We start from the raw sequence: 18,322 nt of genomic DNA, 5'->3' as shown, positions 1-18,322 counted from the left end.
CATCACCACCCACCGCCAACTCTTGGGCTACTCTTTTACCAACGAATAAATTGACCGCCACATTATAACGCTGGGCTACAATACATAAAGTTAATTTAAACATAAATAGTTGAAACAGTGCATTCAACTAAAACAAAGCGAATTAAAACAATACAAGTAGATTGTACTTGCCACAAGATATTAGTACTAGACCTATTACACATTTAAACACTACGTTTTTAATCACATTCAAACCTCCACTATTCAGTCAGACAACAGATAATTCTAAATAACAAATAATTTCCAAGTTAATTTTTCATCTTTTGTGTATACACACGTAGACGATCACATACATCTCACAAATTAACATCACCCAGAAAAAAGTATATATGTATATTAAACTCTCCTTCATCGAGTCAGTGTTTTGATTATTTTATTTTATATTCGCCAGCACATTATAATTACCCATTGGGGATCTTCGTTCAGCGAATTATTAAATTAGTATTGTGGCAAGTATAATTATAATCATGTTTTATGGGATAGTAAAAAGCATTCACACCATAACGATAGAAATATATGCAAAATTTCAGTTCGTTGAAACATTAAAAAATAGCTGAAATAATAATAACTCATACATAGCTCATAGTATATAAGTAGATGAAACAATGTAATGGAATCATAAAAAGTGAACAGAATAATACAAATAATTCAAACCTAAATCAATTGTAGATCACTACAAACGAGGTTATCAGCTCAATACTATATATAACTCATGAGGCTGGTTGGGATACAACACAAATAGTTCGAATTGTTTGGTTTGAATTTCGCGCAAAGCTACACGCGGGCTATCTGCTCTAGCCATTCTTAATTTAGCAGTGTAAGACTAGAGAGAAGGCAGCTAGTCATCACCGTCAACTCTTGGGCTACTTTTTTACTAACGAAATAGTGGGATTAACCGTCACATTATAACGTCGCCCACGGCTGAAAAGGCTAGCATGTTTGGTGGGACAGGGATTCAAACCCGCGACCCTCAGATTACAAATAAAACGCTCTAACTATCTGATCATGTCGGGCCAGTTGGAATAGCGCATTTAACTTAAGTAGGACAGATAGATGAAACAATACAATTAGTTAAAATAACACAAATATCTGAAATCATGATAATAACAGCTAACATAGTATAAGGAGCTGAAATGATTAATTGAAATCATAAAAATAATTATAGTAATAAATATATTTCCAACAGTATAAATTATTTTAAAAATTCAAAGAGTTGAATTCATCGAAACAGTTAACTCAACATAAATTGTTTTGGCTATGCAGAGTTCTTGTTCCAAAAAGACGAAAAGGTATCATTCAGGGTTGGTTTCAAATGTCTATTTCATAAAGTCCTTTTTATTCACAATTATTTCAGTATTTACCCACACTCAAAAGAAATATGTAACATAACATCACCCAATAAAGACTTCAGCATTCTATGCTCAGCAGAGACCGAAAGAACGTTGTGGATAAAGGAGAATTTATTTATTGAACATTTGGAACAAAGCCTGAATGACATTTCTTCATCGTACGCCCAGCAGTGGTGAATAATATAACAGATAATTTTTTACATGAAATTGTTCAATGTCACGTTACAGTATAAGAGGCGTCTTACACCATAGAGCACACTGAAGAGAGTCTAGGAAAAAGTTAAAAAAATATATAATTCTGCTTGTACCTAAGCTACAGAATATATACTTGAAGAAATATAAGAGCCGAAACTAATGTTAATTTCATAACTTGAAAAATTAGGTAAATCGTGAGAAACCATAGTAATACGAGCACTTAAAGAGGAATCTGACAGTTTTACGTTTATTTATAGGTAAGCTTTCAGCATCGCTGTTAGAATGCTTTTAAAAGATGGTTTTGTTTAGGGCATTAGACTTTGTTTCTATAATGTATATGGAGCCATAATGAGTTTTTTAAGTATGCGTACTGGACGAAACAGCTACGGTAACATTAACAATATACTAGGGATTTTATATGCGCAAATCGCAATAAAAACGAAAAATGTTTCTTTTCATTTCCTACAAAACACACCACAAATATATACGAATACTAATTTTAAACTGCTCTGAACGAAGGTCCCCAATGGGTAATTAGAATGTGTTGGTGAATATAAAGTAAAACCATTAAAACACTCACTAGATGAAGAAAAGTTTAATATATATATATATATATAGTTTTGTTTTTCCTAGATGATGTTAATTAGTTTGGTGTAAAATATCGTCTATGTGGATATACACAAGGGTTGAAAAGTTAACTTAAGAATTATTTGTTGTCTGACTGAATAGTGGAATTTGGTTTCCATTTTACAATGCACCGACAACCTCATAAAGCGACGCACAATTTGCGGCAATGGGACGCCAGCAGTGACCATCGTAGTTACAACCAGGTCAAGCTAACCACTAGACCACGTCCAGATCACTAACGGTGATAAAAATGTAATTAACGCAGTTAACTTATTTAGCAGAAACATTGCTTTTAGCCACAGATGTATAGAATTTAGTTATTATGTTTTGTAATGTATAGCCTTTGTGTTTTATACCTCCATCAAGCATTACAGCTGCTGCCGTGGCTCGGCTATAAAAGAAAAGAAGATTCAGATGAATCAACTTGATTTTAGGTTGTTGTATTTTTTGTCTTATGCTATCCTTTGTTAGGTTTTTACTAATATCTAACGAGAATCTGTAAGAACAAAATTTCAGACCAATATTTTGTCTGCCACATATCATGCTGATCTGAAATCCGTAAAGGCCTAATTAGAAGGGATGTTAAGAAATAGTGTTTGCATTCAAGGGTGACTTTAATCACTTTTGTTAGGTCTAAAAAAGCGCTATTACTTAGTCAGCTTAAACCTTTTACATAACTGCAATACCATTATTTTAATGCATTTAAACAGCACTTTACATGCCCCCCCCCCCAAGTGACACAGCAATATGTCACTTACACCGCTGGAAACCTGGTTTCGATACCAGTGGTGGGCAGAGCTCGGATAGCTCTTTATGTAGCTTTGTGTTTACTACAAACAAGCAATTTACATATATTTCGACTGCCATAATTTCAGATCAACTGAATACTGACATTGAGTAAAAGATCTTGGAGCATATAAAAGATAAATCTAAATACAATTTTACACACTTCTGATTCAAAACCCATAAAGGGATAATTATTAATGTAAGAAAATTGCTTTTGAAGCCAAACATGATTTTATTCACTTTGTTTAGCTAAGAAAAGCATAATTGACTCAACGGCTTAGAAATTTTACACCACTACAAAGCTGAGAAATTGTGCAAATTTTGAAGAAAATAACTCGGACATTTTTTAAGTATTCTTGTAGTAATAATAAATGTTTCAATTATTCAATAAGACTGAGATATCGTTCAGTACCAGAGTCCTAGAGTTGGTTGGATTTGGTGCGTTAAAGCTGTTATTTTATATGTAGTACTAAGCATTTAATGTCACGGTTTTAAACGACAAAAGCCAGCGAAACAATTAAACAGAAACTTTGAACAATAAATAAATAAACATTTACATCTGGAACGTAAGGTTGTTTATGTATAAAACGTTTAAAATGCTCTAATATGTACTGAGTAAACTCTGAACAAATAAAATGGTAATAAACCATATAGTTTGTAAACTTCACTTGTCGCATTATTATAAATAACTGCTAATCGAATTATCTCGTAAACGTTATCATAACAGTACAATTGCGCAGTCTATTATGTTCTAAGCCTAATTTACCATACAAATTGCGCATTTACATGAACTGTTATATTTTCCAGCCAGGAAAACTTAATTTCAGAAATTAATCCAATTTTGAGCGTTTATAAGCAACTACATTCATACCACCAAATGTATATGTAACTTTGTTTATATTAATACGACCAGGATTAGGCAGCAAACAATATGTTAATAGTACTAATTTCTTGGAGTTGATTATTCATTTAGATATGTTTGTGAAAAGAAAAACCTATTCAACAAAATAATGAACATAACACATTGACGGCTGTAGCACCAATACCATTAGTGGGAACTCAATGTGCGAGAATTTAAACTATTTGAACTTTAAGGAATATGTTATAACTGGTAATTTACTGAGTGATCACGATTATTGCAAAATATTGCATGGATCTCTCTTGAAACGCCCCCCAGTAGCACAGCGGCGTGTCTGCGGAATTATGGGATTATAACGATAGAAACCGGGTTTCGGTACCTGTGGTGGGCAGAGCACAGATAACCCATTGTGTAGCTTTGTGTTAATTACAAATAAACAAGTTCCTGAAATGCATAACTAAATCTATGTGTAAGGGTTCATGTGCAAGATTGGAGCTGAACTCAAGTAGGAGAGTTTTATTTTCACATTACATCTGGCTCGTGCACGTTAACAGGGAACTATGCTATCTCGCAGCTAGGTTACTTATCCTGCTGTTTGAAAGTATTACATGAAAGTAAACAGTTTCCGCTTCGTTTAGTTTTCTGATTTCTTGTTCGTGTAAGCACGACAAACAGAGCACATTTTGACCAGAAATGTTTATTTAGAAAAAAAAAAACACTCATGATTTACATAAAACTATCGAATAAGAAATGTTGATTTTTGCTCATAATGAAATCATATATTTCCTGAAATATGAGTGATGTCAGCCAGAAATGAAAAGCAAACGACATAGTATAAATGTATTATTGACATACAATAAAAAATTAAATAGACTCATGACCAATGTGGAGATTAATATTTCTTATAAGTTTACGGTACTCGCTTTTTGGCAAAGACTTTTATGTGCTACGCTGATAGGAGTTTAATAATGATCGCTTTTTATAGAAGTCCACTGTTTATTATCTTAAAATTCTAAGCGCCTCTATAACACCGATTCTGCTTTATATATATATACATAAATTTATTAGTACTGCGAATCCTTTTCACATTATTCCCCTTAGAAAATGTTTCAAAGAAAATTGATTTACACTTACATTTATTTATGCTGCACATCGCACAAGATAGTTCTCAGATATGCAACATACAGACTTTAGTAACTCATAGAGGCTCCAATGAAAATTATCTTATAAAATAGAGGTGTGTATATAATTTTATTTTTTTACAATAAAAACATTATTTCCCAACTATTCCAGCATAATCACATTTATACGAATACAAGACTTTTTGTTCTATGAATATTTTATAGAAATAGAAATGGTTTACTAGAAACTTATTACAGCACACTATTATAAACACATGTTTTTTTATTCATTTGCTCGAAAGATTACAAATTATTTGTCAGCTATTTATGAATATTAATTTTTTTACTTTTATCTCTTTGGTTAGTGACGTATTTTCAGAGTAGACAAAGTTCCAACTCACTGTTTATTTTTACCTTTACAAACTCTAGAGATTCATTACAAAAATGTCTGCCTTTAATGACACAAAAATGTTCAATCAAAAATTCGACATAGACCTGTACTAAGATCAAAGAGTTCAACCAATCCCCATGACTCTCACTTCAGACACTAACAACTCAATAATCCCACAATCTTTGCTTCTGTTGATGTTAACTACCTTAATATTTTCTCTACAGTTTCATCTATATCTGACTCTACTGAATAAACAATTCGCTGCATTCTCTACATCAACTATTACTGATATTAATTAGCTCAATATACCCACATCTAGCATACTAACACTAAACAACTCAACACTCACTTATAATCTACCTCTATATGCTAAAAAAAAACCAACTCGAGGCATACTATACCTACTACACATGATCAATAACGATCACTTTTTCAACAGTCATTCTTAACCCGATGATGACCTAAGCAGATCGAAAAGTTGTTACTTGTTTTACGTTTTAATAAAAGTTTTTAATACCCATATCAATCGTCTCTACTATATAATATCAATTTTATTTATAGACAAATTGATCAAGTTGTAGATAAGAAGTTAAATAATGTTTTCAGAAACTACAAAATAATTTGAACAAAGGGCAACTTACAAATTTATAGAGATTGCTAACTTTTAAAAATCCTTTAGGAAAGAATGAAAAAGGTATTGTACTTTGTAATAAAAAGAACTGTTAAATCTGTACCGAGAGATATATTTAAATAGAGTACTTAACTGTTTGATCAAAAGTTCACGAATTAATTATGTTGAAAGGTTCTTTTGATTGTAATGCTAAAAATGCAATTTGGGTTTTAAAATGTTATACTGGTGGAGGATTATATGTTGGAGAAGCTAATAATTTGAGACTAAGAGTTAATTTACATAAATATCATGTTAAAAATTTGAAAAATTGTACCCTCCTAGTAAGTACACATTTTTATTTCGGTAATTCTAATTAATTTAACAGATTGAATGAACCCGTTTTCAAAGTTTCCCCTTATCGGAATTGTACTGAAAAGAAGAAAATATTATTTTTTGAAAAAAGTATTTTGCTGATCGTTTCGAAGCTTCTCTAAATTTGAATTGAATGTTTGTTTCTTATCGCAAAGTCATAATGGGCTATCTGCTATGTCCATAGTGGGGAATCGAACCCTACATTTTAGCGTTGGAAGTCCATAGACTTACCGCTTCCCCACCGGGGGACAATTTGAAATGAAAGTCGTTAGGAAACGAAATGTTTACTAAATAGTTGATGCCCGGCATGGCCAGGTGGATAAGGCGCTCGACTCACAATCTGAGGGTCGCGGGTTCGAATCCGCATACCACCAAACATGCTCGCCCTTTCAGCCGTGGGGGCGTTATAATGTGACGGCCAATCCCACTATTCGTTGGTAAAAGAGTAGCCCAAGAGTTGGCGGTGGGTGGTGATGACTACCTGCCTTCCCTCTAGTCTTACACTGCTAAATTAGGGACGGCTAGCGCAGATAGCCCTTGTGTAGCTTTGCGCGAAATTCCAAAAACAAATAGTTGATTTGTTGTTAAGCAGAAAGCTACATAATTAGCTATCTGCGATGTGCCCACCATAAGTATCGAAACCCAATTTTTAGTGTTAGAAGTCCGCAGGTTTACCGCTAATCCACACTAATCATGTGTTTGGAAGTTTGGGTGCGTATTTGGAGTATTTAGGTTATTTAGGTAAAATAAGTAAAGCATGTTTAAAAAAATAATACCTGTAATCCGTGTATTTTGTATATTCTATTGTGATTTTGTCGTTAAAGCCAAAAATATTTTATTGTTTTCATTTAAGGAGTCGTTTTAATTAGGCCAGTCCCACGAAATATGCTTACCCTTTCAGCCATGTGGGCGATATAATATGACCGTCAATTCGTGGTAAAAGAGTAGGTCAAGAGTTGGCAATGGGTGGTGATGACTAGCTGCCTTCCCTCTAGTCTTTCACTGCTAGTCTTTTACTAGCGCTGATAGCCCTCATGTAGCTTTGCGCGAAATTCATAACAAACCTTCGTTTTATTTAAGTTTCGCTTTTAAATTTATAGTAATAAAATTATCTATATTAAAACTAGTATATTAAAAATATAACTTGTATATTTAATTTGTATTTAAACTATAGATTTTAGACTTAAATATTTTCCCTTTTCAAAAAAAGTATTGAGCTGCTTTCTGCTTTTTATAGATATTATTCCGAAGAGCATCCTGTGATGCTGATAAACCGGTAAAATAAAATTATAAGAAACAGTTTGGAAAACAAGGAGACGAATTTTGTTATAAATACTAATCGTAAACTTATTTTAAATTTTAACCTCAAATAGCAAATAATCTGAAAAGTGGTGCTAGCTACACATACACACACATATATATATACTCATACTTTAACCACCGTAAGTGAATGTTAATTATTGGTATTATATTTATATTAAATACTGGAAGTAAAACCTAATGTCAGCTTTCTCAATCTCTGTGATAAACGGCTGGTTACTTAGGTCACTAATTAAAAAAAATATATTTTATTACCTTGAAATTCTCGCTCATGAAACAGTAAATGATCGGATTTACGAAGCTGTTGGCCATGGAAAACCAGTGGCAACAAAAGAAAGAAGCAACAAAAGCAAAGTATTCTCCCTGGCTGCTAACAACTGTGAAGTCCTCCTTGAAATATATTAACATGTTGAAAATATGAATCGGAAGCCAGCAAACGGCAAAGACCAGGACAACAACAGACAACATCTTGATAACCTGGAAAATACATACTGTTGTGTTCATAAATCTTCATTGAAATGAACAATTTTTCGACTTGGTGCATGTATGTTAATCATCAAATTCAAAATAGTAATAGTAGATTTCTAGCAACTAACCTCATCGCTTCCACTATGAGGAATATGTCATTAAAAAAAAGTCACGTTTGTTAATGTTTTCCTTATATATAATCGCAAAACTGTTATCTACTCATTCTATATCAAACATTTGGTCTTTCTCCCTATAATGTTTTATATTTTCTCGTCTTTTCGCATAAATTTGGTATAAAAAGACACTGGTTAAAAGTAAACATGAAGAAATATGAAGGTAATCTAACCAGAAATATGCTATAGTAAAAAGTGAATTACGTCAAATACTCAACATTATAATTAAATATTTTTTCCCTTAATTACTGTTTAAATTTCATGACTGAGAGCCACGGCTGTTTGCATATTTACCCAAGATGTTAATTTCACAGAGCAGTTTAAATGATTAAGTCTTTCAACAAATACATCATTATTCAGACAAATAATCCTAGCTAAGTCTAATAAGTAGTGTTAAAAATACCAATGTTTTCAGTCAAGCGAACGATTAAGTGTGCAATGTTGATTAAAGCAAATCAGTGCTGTTACAGATATATTTATATATATGCGTGTGTGTGTGTGTGTGTGTGTATTATAAATTCAACTGAATTTTTTATATTATAAATATATGCATCTTTGTTCAAGTGCATAAACCTTATGGAGTTAATCTACAGTAAACCTTACCTTGGTCTTAGACTGATGTTGCTGGCTGTCTCGCATGTTGTGAGCGTTGCCTGGAGCACTGTGCTTCCACATTTTTAAGCCTATGGTAGCATACGCATAGGATAACACCAGCAAAGGAAGTAGAAACGTCACAGCGAATACGACAACCGTGTATAACTGAAACACAGTCGTAGATTGTACAAGCAAACATATATACATTCAGTTATCTGACACAAACACTAAGCGATAAGAAAAAATACATAGACAACATAAATGTATTTCAACCACATCGATGAAATACTATTATACATTCTTGTTGAAAAAAAAAAAACAACCTAAGGGACTGAATAAAAAATGTAACGTTAAAAAATATTGGCCTAACACTAATGTCTTATTACAAGTATGATTAATTATAAGTATGCAGTGTAGAAAAGGCTTTTACACAATTATAATGCATCGTTTCATCAGTTGGCCACCTTCACTGTTAGCGATATTTTCAACTATAATCTCAATGATATCTCACGAGATTCGGCTTGGTGCTGAATCTATATACTAAGCTAAGAATGCAAGATAATCCTTATAATAAAAATAGGTAATTAAGAATGAAGTCTAATTTATTTACTAAACACAAACACTAGTCGTTTGCTTCATGTAATATTGCTGCTTTACGTCTGTAAGAGTTCGTTAACTATTTCACTTTGTCAGAATATCACGATATCATAATATCCAAACTTTCACTTTAATTTCTTTGTTTCAGGTAACAGTGAACTGCTTTACTGTATTGACCACGATAAGTTTGTTTGGAATTAAGCACAAAACTACACAACGGGCTATCTGTGCTCTGCCCGCCACGGGTATCGAAACCCGGTTTCTAGCGTTGTAAGGCTTGACCATGATAAATCTTCTACTGTACTAGAACTTTAGCATAGTATATCCTAAGAACAAAAGTTTCCCTCGAAAATACATGTATTAGAAGAAACGTTTCATGCATTACACCAGTTATGGTAGAAAAATCGGCATCTTTGTCAGGTTATTTTCTCCCCTTACAAGAAACCAATAACTCAGGCTTGCGAATTTAAGCTTCATAAAAGTTGTTTTGGTTTTAATAACAGATTTTCCATAACTTAGCTACGCAGATTTCGAAAATTAAATTCATCTTTTTGTTTTGTTTTTAAACGTAAGGATTTTTTACAAATCGAGAAGAAAAAACTATTAAATTATTATTTCGCTTACCACAATAAACATTTATTATTATCATGTTTGTTAAGAAAATATACAAACAAACTGAAGAAAAGGGAAGAAGATTGTTGTCAAACGAATAGGCATCCTGATTCATGCTGATTTTTTTTTTGTAAAATCTATGTCTTGTAGTCTCAAAACTACGAGTTGTGGCCTTTCTTTTATGTATTGCGTTATGACGTTTCGTGAAAAATCTGTATGTGATGGAGAAAAATGGATATCATTTTCAGATTCAGCGTATAGGAATTACTGTAGAACATGTAAAATGTTTAAGACAATAAAACCATCGCAGGCCTGTGTAATGTAAGAAAACTTTTTCAGTTATATTTATTTGTGGGTCAATATTAAGGCGTTTCAAAAAATTTTGGACGCAAAACATAGGAAATATTTATATCAGAGAGAGCTCGTATCAACTACAATATAAATTTCTGATTAAACCATAACTCAAACCTCCTTTACTCCAAGGAACATTACGATGTTAAGGAAAGAAAAGGATGATGAATTCGGATACAAGATGTTAGTGGGTGAAAAGAAAATAGGAGTTAAATGGTTGTTGCAATTTTTAGCCTTACCTTACTGTCGAATTCACCCATCACTTCCTTGCAGTCATAAAACATCTGGCCTTGTATGTAGAAAACTTCTGCTCGTCCATATATCAGCTGAACACTAGACACTCCACAAGCCACTGCCCAGATAGTTGCTATGATGACTGTTTCCTTAGACTTTGTCCATTGTAGTCCAAGAGGATACATTATGGCGTAGTATCTACGTAAAAATAAATGGTACATCGCACAGTAAAAGAAAGTTTTTCTAAAGCTCAATGTGATATTGCTGCTATTCTGATATCAAACCTAGTATAGTGTTTATTAATCTTCACTTGTGTTCTTACTTCAAACCTAGTATGGTGTTTATTAATCTTTACTTGTGTTCTGACTTCAAACCTAGTATGGTGTTTATTAATCTTTACTTGTGTTCTGACTTCAAACCTAGTATAGTGTTTATTAATCTTTACTTGTGTTCGGACTTCAAACCTAGTATGGTGTTTATTAATCTTTACTTGTGTTCTGACTTCAAACCTAGTATGGTGTTTATTAATCTTTACTTGTGTTCTGACTTCAAACTTAGTATAGTGTTTATTAATCTTTACTTGTGTTCTGACTTCAAACCTAGTATAGTGTTTATTAATCTTTACTTGTGTTCTCCACCTTACTCACAGCAAGAGTCTTAGTGTCACAAATGATGAAGTGTAAAGGGATTCCCCCCAAATCGATTTTAATTATCAAGTGGAACCGACTTTCCTGTTTCACATTCACTCAATCGGTTCTCAGGATCACGTTTCTATAGTGAAAACTCACGTACGTTTAATTTGAAACTCCCTTCAATTTAAAATTTTATCATCTGCCACTTTTATGAAATACATTAATTATAAAAATAAATACAACTATGTATGATATTATACTCTGCATCACGTCCATCTTCAGAAATCAATCTTATGAGTTAACAAATTCTAAGATAAACAACAATATGTCTTCATCACATTCTCGAGTCTGACAGCTAATTAGTTGCGCTCGTATGGTTAGAATCATTTGAAGTTGTTGCGTGTCAGAGCGCCTGTTGAGTTAAAATTAAGAAATGTATTTATTCATGTGTTTGTGTGTAAGTTGTCGATGGACAAAGGAAAGAAGTTGGCTCTTAAGTAATCTGCAGTACACTGATTAACTTTAACCGATTCAAAAGCAATGAATAGTTTGTTAAGCCTAACTTTTAGCTTCAAGCAGCTAGGTTGTACGTATAAAACACTGTTTACACAAGTACGAAAGTATGCCAGTTTTCCAGCGCGCTTATTACGTTGTCTTACTAAGTGTAATAAAGATTCTTACTTAGCAAAATCAAAAAACTTTTTATTTTTTAAGTTGAAATAAAAATAACCAGAATTATATGTATTGCGAAATAAATACTATATAACTCTTACTTATAACCACATACATTTTGAATACATCATAATCAATAATATAATAATAGCTGATTACGAACTATACAAAGTATTAGCTTATCACTCACTACATAAAATTATTAACTGATTATTAATTAAATTATTAGCACATCCCTAACTATGAATAAAATATTATCACATCTACAATCGTATATAAACTATTAGTACATCATAATTATATCGATTATAAATATAATACTAACTATCTAATAGTACGTAATAGTGATATTCTGAAGAGTGTAATATTTTGTGTTGCAGTATCAGGAAAGATCCCATATTGAACAATCCGCCTAACTTAACTTTGCGAACAGTTCTGTACTCTAGCCCCCAAGCTCAGCAGTAAGTCTGAAGGATTATAACTCTAAAATCATGTTTCGATACCTGTGGTGGGCACAACACAGATAGTCCATCGAGTAGCTTTGCGCTTAATAAAAGAAAAACAAATAAACTGTATTTATAACATTCAGTTGTGGTTTTCAACAAGTAGGTGGTTTCCATGTATTACATTGTATTGTAGGTTCATCAAACGGATTCTTATTGAGCACGAAGTGTATTCGAAACGAAAACTGTCAAACTCCACAGCCGAGTCTATTATAATTTTCCATCTTTATAAACAGACTACTTGATTTCCCATTTATGAACACGTTATTAATAGCTGTCTTCAACTGGATTACAAATACTCATGATTCCTAAGAGTAGCGTTCGTAGTTTTAAAGAGGCGTAAGTTTAACTGTAAAAACAATTGTGATTTTGTTTCATAACATGTGTATGTAAAAAAACAAAAAAAACGATAACGAGTGGGCCTACTTGACACTTGTAAAACTATATCTGTAACATAATTCCTTCTTAGGCGTATTTGTCTTATTCGATGACTAGTTTGAGGGATTAATTTAGCAGCATAACTAATGGGAGTTTAGTATCGCTATGGTAACCATGTAAAAAGGAAAAAAGAAAAATGGCTAAAATAACTATAAGTACAAGTCTTCCATTTTGTGTAATATCTAAATGCTTTATGTTAAGATATTAAATTTTATTGTTTATTTATCTATTTATCTATATCAAAAGTTTAATTTTGTAATAAAAAGTTATGCCATTATTAAGAACAGTAACATATATATTTACAATTCTTTGATAAATAATAGTTTAGCCTATTCAGCACAGAATTAGATTTCAAACTGAAAACATAGACTATAAATATATGTACAGTATACTCAAGGCATGAAATGAATTATTTTGTTAACTGTTCTAAAATAGTTACTCGATGCCTGTCGTTTGTGCACTTTTGGACTGAGTAGTTTTTGTAGTTCTGGCGAATAGGATACAATGGTTAAAAATGCATACTTCTTAGTACAGTACTGTCCTACAAAATTCTCGGATTCCCCTTCACTGTTATTCAGTGTATACTCAGTCCAATAATAGAACCGCGTTATTAGATAACAGAAATGGATATACATTTTCTTAAAACCGTCCTTTAATTGGGTTGAAATTATCCGGATAAACATTAGTACAAAACGTTTATTTTTGTATGTAGAGCCTAGAAAATAATTTTAATCTAATTGTTGTGAAAATTTCGACTACGTGTATAGCCCAGAAACCAGAGTAGCTATACTTATATAAGTAAACTTAATCAAATCATGTAAATTTGAATCACTGACATACGAGACCGTTTACAACCTATGATAACCCAAATATATATAAAAAAAAATTCAGGAATATAAGATATATGTTAAAAATAACGAAATCATAGAATTGTATATGTTTCGCAATGTATTCATTTCATACCATATTTTCTCTTTCAATACGATTTCATATAATTAATCGATATTTGCATTTATAGGAGAGTTTGAAGTAGTTATGAAATTTTACTCATTTGTTTAGAGGAGAATTTGCAGCTTATTATAATTTTCTTAACTATGTTTACAGGAGATTAAGTAACATTTGTTACAGCTGAGATTACAAGTGAGCGTTTGAATATATCATTTTTTTACATAATTTTATAAGAGAGTTTGAAGTGGTTATGAAATTTTACTCGTTTGTTTAGAGGAGAATTTGCAGCTTATTATAATTTTCTTAACTATGTTTACAGGAGATTAAGTAACATTTGTTACAACTGAGATTACAAGTGAGCGTTTGAATATATCATTTTTTTACATAATTTTATAAGAGAGATTAGTGGTGGTATTGCTATTTTACACATCTGTTTACAGATAAGTTTGAAATGTTCTAAGCTCCTTACAACATCTTAATCACACAGGGTAAGGTCACATTAATAAACACTATAAGTTTATTAAAAGTCGTATTATACTTGTGAACGCATTTCTCAAAATATGAAATATAAAAGTTTAATATAGAAAAAAACGTGTATTAGTATTTCTTACGATTATTATTAAGTGAGTTTTTCTCCACAGTTGAAAATACAAATGTTGTATTAAAATATTATCAATGCACACGTTGCACACACACACTCACACGTACAAACATCCAATACGAAAAAACGTTCTTCCACAGCAGTAACTACGTGGCTCATAATGATAGGTTTCGACATATATTGCCTGTTGCTATGGATTCAGATATATTATTACTTGATAACGCAAAATTTACTTGAACAAAAACAAGTTCAGTTGTATCGCTTCAAACAAAGGGTGTCTGCATTTTGAAAATTTACAATGCCAAACTTATTTTATATCTTGCTAAGTAGAACTGGGAGTGTATTTGTTAAATTTCTTTCCTCAAAAAGATTGGACGTTTGGGAATATAACAAAATGACTCCGGTTGTTTTGACTCGGTGGTTTGGATTATGAGTATATGTGCATGACGTTCTTAGGAATACTTTTTTTTTTACTTCATATACATATTATAATAGAAATACATCTATCTTCATAGGGATGTGTTCTCATGGTCATGCAACTAGCAACTAATTATTAACCTTTTTATTATAATCACTTTTATATGCACGATTGTTCGAACAGTAGTATTATTTTAAATACAAATATCTTTATCTCCAGTATCTATCTCATTTTCGCTGTCTGCTATTTCAGACAATAGTGTGAAAAATAGCTTTCGAGAAAAGTAGCTTAAGCCTAAAAATATAAATCAATTATTTCTCACCCATTTCTATAAGGTTTCCAAAGGCAATCATCCACATTTTATTCCCTTATTCCTTACGCTATTCAGGGTATTATAAAAGCGCATTAGTAATGGATTGAGGGATTTGAGATTTTAATTATAAAATGGATTTGGTTTGATTCCAGCCTAGTATTAACTCTTTGTAAAAAACGAGAAAGAAAGATTTGGATGAATAATAGAATATTTTGCGACCAAAAAGGTTCACCTAATTGCCATCGTTGGCATTAAAAAATCTATTGTAGTATAATAGGTATCAATCAGCATATTTTTATCTGGTAGCACTGCAGACGGAAATTTGATCTTAATCTGCTTCAATACACTTTGCGTTCCAGTTTGTATTCGGGCAAATGTGAAGTGGATTTCTATTATGTGTTCGACTTTTGGAAGAATCTCTTTTAGGAATTGCAGATCATATTTATTGTTCAATAACACCACATATTAAATCTCTAAAACGTCTGATAGTGTTTAACTGTGAGGTATATTACTGAAGATGATATATAATAAACGTTCATGTACGTCAGGCAGTCATTCAGAAATAAAACTATGGGCAACTTATGTCCTCTTCACCACCATAGCTATTAAAAACTGTTTTCATGATAATAACTAACATGGCAACAACTGTAGATGATTGCAGTTTTAAATATGATGAAAAGGACATTTTACTAAAGATTACGAAAATAACAACAAATGCAAAACTGCATAGCCTTTCATACTTTATTTTTCCATTTTAAGGTTTATTAACATTTTTAGTGTCATCTATGTCAGGATAGCTAAATATAATTGTAAAGGTACAAAACACCTGTTTAATACTTGTTACTAGATGTTGTTCAGCAATCTTATCAAAGCCATATTACATCTCACAAGTCACAGCAGCATGACAGAGCGCCGACATCACTTACAAGCAAAATTATTCACCAGAGTCTCGCTAAGGAGACTATGTATTCCGTCATCGACCCACTGTAATTTTCAATTGGGGCATTTCAATTGCATAATAGCTTTACAGACACCAACCAAACAAGAGACAGGTTGCCTAAAAGGTTACTCAGGACACATTCATTGGTGGGTAGTACTATACAGCTACCAATAAGACAATTTGTCACCACCAGATATCAGATGTACCCATGTAGAATAAATGTCTGGTACCACTGGAATTTGTAGAAATCAGCCTAGAGAGAAAATGTAGAGTTTGAGTAGAGAAAGAAGCATAAAAAAGCCTGTCTATTTAAAGACGATGTTAGACATTTACCTGTCATGATAAACATTGATGATTCCTACATAAATTGCGAAAAAGCTGGTTGGGCATTCGACCTCTGGCGGAGCAACCAAATTTTGCATTTGGTAGGTAAGGCATTCAAACTTCCCACAAGCAACACAGTGTTGTATCTGGAATTTATAAAGAAATTTCTACTACGTATTGCTCAAAGCAATGAACCCCAAATAGACAGTGCCACCAACATAATGTTTACGACTAACTCATAGGCAGTACTGCTTAAAACTTGGGGTTGTTTCCCAGATAGATGGCAGAAAGCAAAGTTGGATATATATGCCAGGTCATGCAGGGGTAAATCTAAACGTGGGAGAAGCCCCTTTATGAAGTCCAGCATAACTCTACTGGTAGGATATCAACCTTCTGTGCATTAGTAAGGTGAAAGCGGCAACTATAAAAGGTCGTCATAGACATTCAAAGACTGTTAAAAAGCAACATCCTATATGGTGTAACTAGGAAAAGCAGAATATGGGAAATCAGTAGGACAGTATACAGCCAGAAAGTCAGTGTTAACTTCAGTAAAGGGGTTATTTTGCACCTCTTGCGAGGAAGCCGGCCTCCACATGAATGGTCAATGCCTGACAGTGCAATCCCAAGAGTTGTCACTTTGTACTCAACTGAATTCAATTCAACACAACATCTTCTTTGGTTACTCTTCAAAATTAATTTATTAGTAAAGTAAAATCAACTATAAAATTCACAACACTTTTACTTAAAACTTTGAAAACTAAATAAAAAGTGGAACAACACAGACATCACAATTAATATAAGTATAGGTAAACTTCACAGTTAATGCACAGTTGCTGAACAAAATAAGTGCATCTCGAAAAATTTACTTTACTAATTTTTAAAAGACGTGAAAATGAAATATGTAAATACAAACTTCATTCCACTTATGTAATTTTTAAAATTGATAATAAAATACTTTTCATGAGACATTCCTCTTATTATTCACACAAACACAAAAGAAACAAAGTCCTAAAAACCTGCTTGTATTTGTTTCATATTTTGTATCATACAATGATAAAGAAATTTCTTACTGGCAACTGACTAAGTATGTATTCTCTAGACGCTATTTATGTAAGTTAATTCAAGATAAATTCAAGATTAATAACAAATACTATTTCAAAGAACTTAGGGGTGAAATCAAAGAAGAATATTTAATAATATGTCAACCACACTATATCTAACATATTCAGTGCTGATGAAACCTTTTATCAACATCAGGTCGGCTGGGGTACAACAAACACAGTCGTAGTTGAAGTTCTATTAATATTATTATTTATATGAGCGACAGATGTTATAGCGTTAAATGATATCATCTGTACATTGCACAACGTGATACTATATGTTATATAGTATGTAGACTAAAACGTATGAAGGAAACTGAAAGGTATCCCTGTGAGAAAGCGGTAAGTTTACGAATTTACAGCACTAAAATCCGGGGTTCGATTTCCCGCAGTGGTCTCACAGCAGATAGTCTAATGTGGTTTTGCTCTAGAACAAAACAAGAAACTGAAAAATTTACATTTACGACTTAAATGCACTGTAAGTGAACAACTAACTATTTTATTAAACAAAAGAGTTCTAGATAAAAACTCTGTCACTTTTATGTGTGTTGTGATCGACCGCACAATGACAATTTATGCACATACTGATAATGTAAGTGAGAAATCAGTGAATAGTTTTACACTTTTCAAATATACTGCAACCCAGAAAGTGCAAAAAGAATCCTGATTAATCTAATGAGAGTCACATTCACGACCAGAGTAAAGAGTCCAACCTTCTTGTGTGCGTCAGTGGCA

The 18,322-nt window shown here is 32.3% G+C and overlaps 1 protein-coding gene across 1 annotated transcript in view; it reads right to left on the bottom strand.

Moving 5' to 3' along the window:
• LOC106459687 (RYamide receptor-like) overlaps window positions 1-18,322 on the bottom strand; it is a 53,831-nt gene that overhangs the window by 4,452 nt on the left and 31,057 nt on the right. The window contains exons 3-5 of the mRNA XM_022386217.1: window positions 10,704-10,896; window positions 8,914-9,069; window positions 7,925-8,146 (exon numbers count right to left, since the gene is read on the bottom strand). Coding sequence (XP_022241925.1) covers window positions 7,925-8,146; window positions 8,914-9,069; window positions 10,704-10,896 — 571 coding nt within the window. The remainder of the gene's footprint in view (window positions 1-7,924; window positions 8,147-8,913; window positions 9,070-10,703; window positions 10,897-18,322) is intronic.

This window comes from Limulus polyphemus, unplaced genomic scaffold (genome assembly GCF_000517525.1).
Source record: "Limulus polyphemus unplaced genomic scaffold, Limulus_polyphemus-2.1.2 Scaffold648, whole genome shotgun sequence".
Taxonomy (NCBI): Eukaryota; Metazoa; Arthropoda; class Merostomata; order Xiphosura; family Limulidae; genus Limulus; species Limulus polyphemus.
This window is presented reverse-complemented; position numbering and strand designations above follow the sequence as displayed.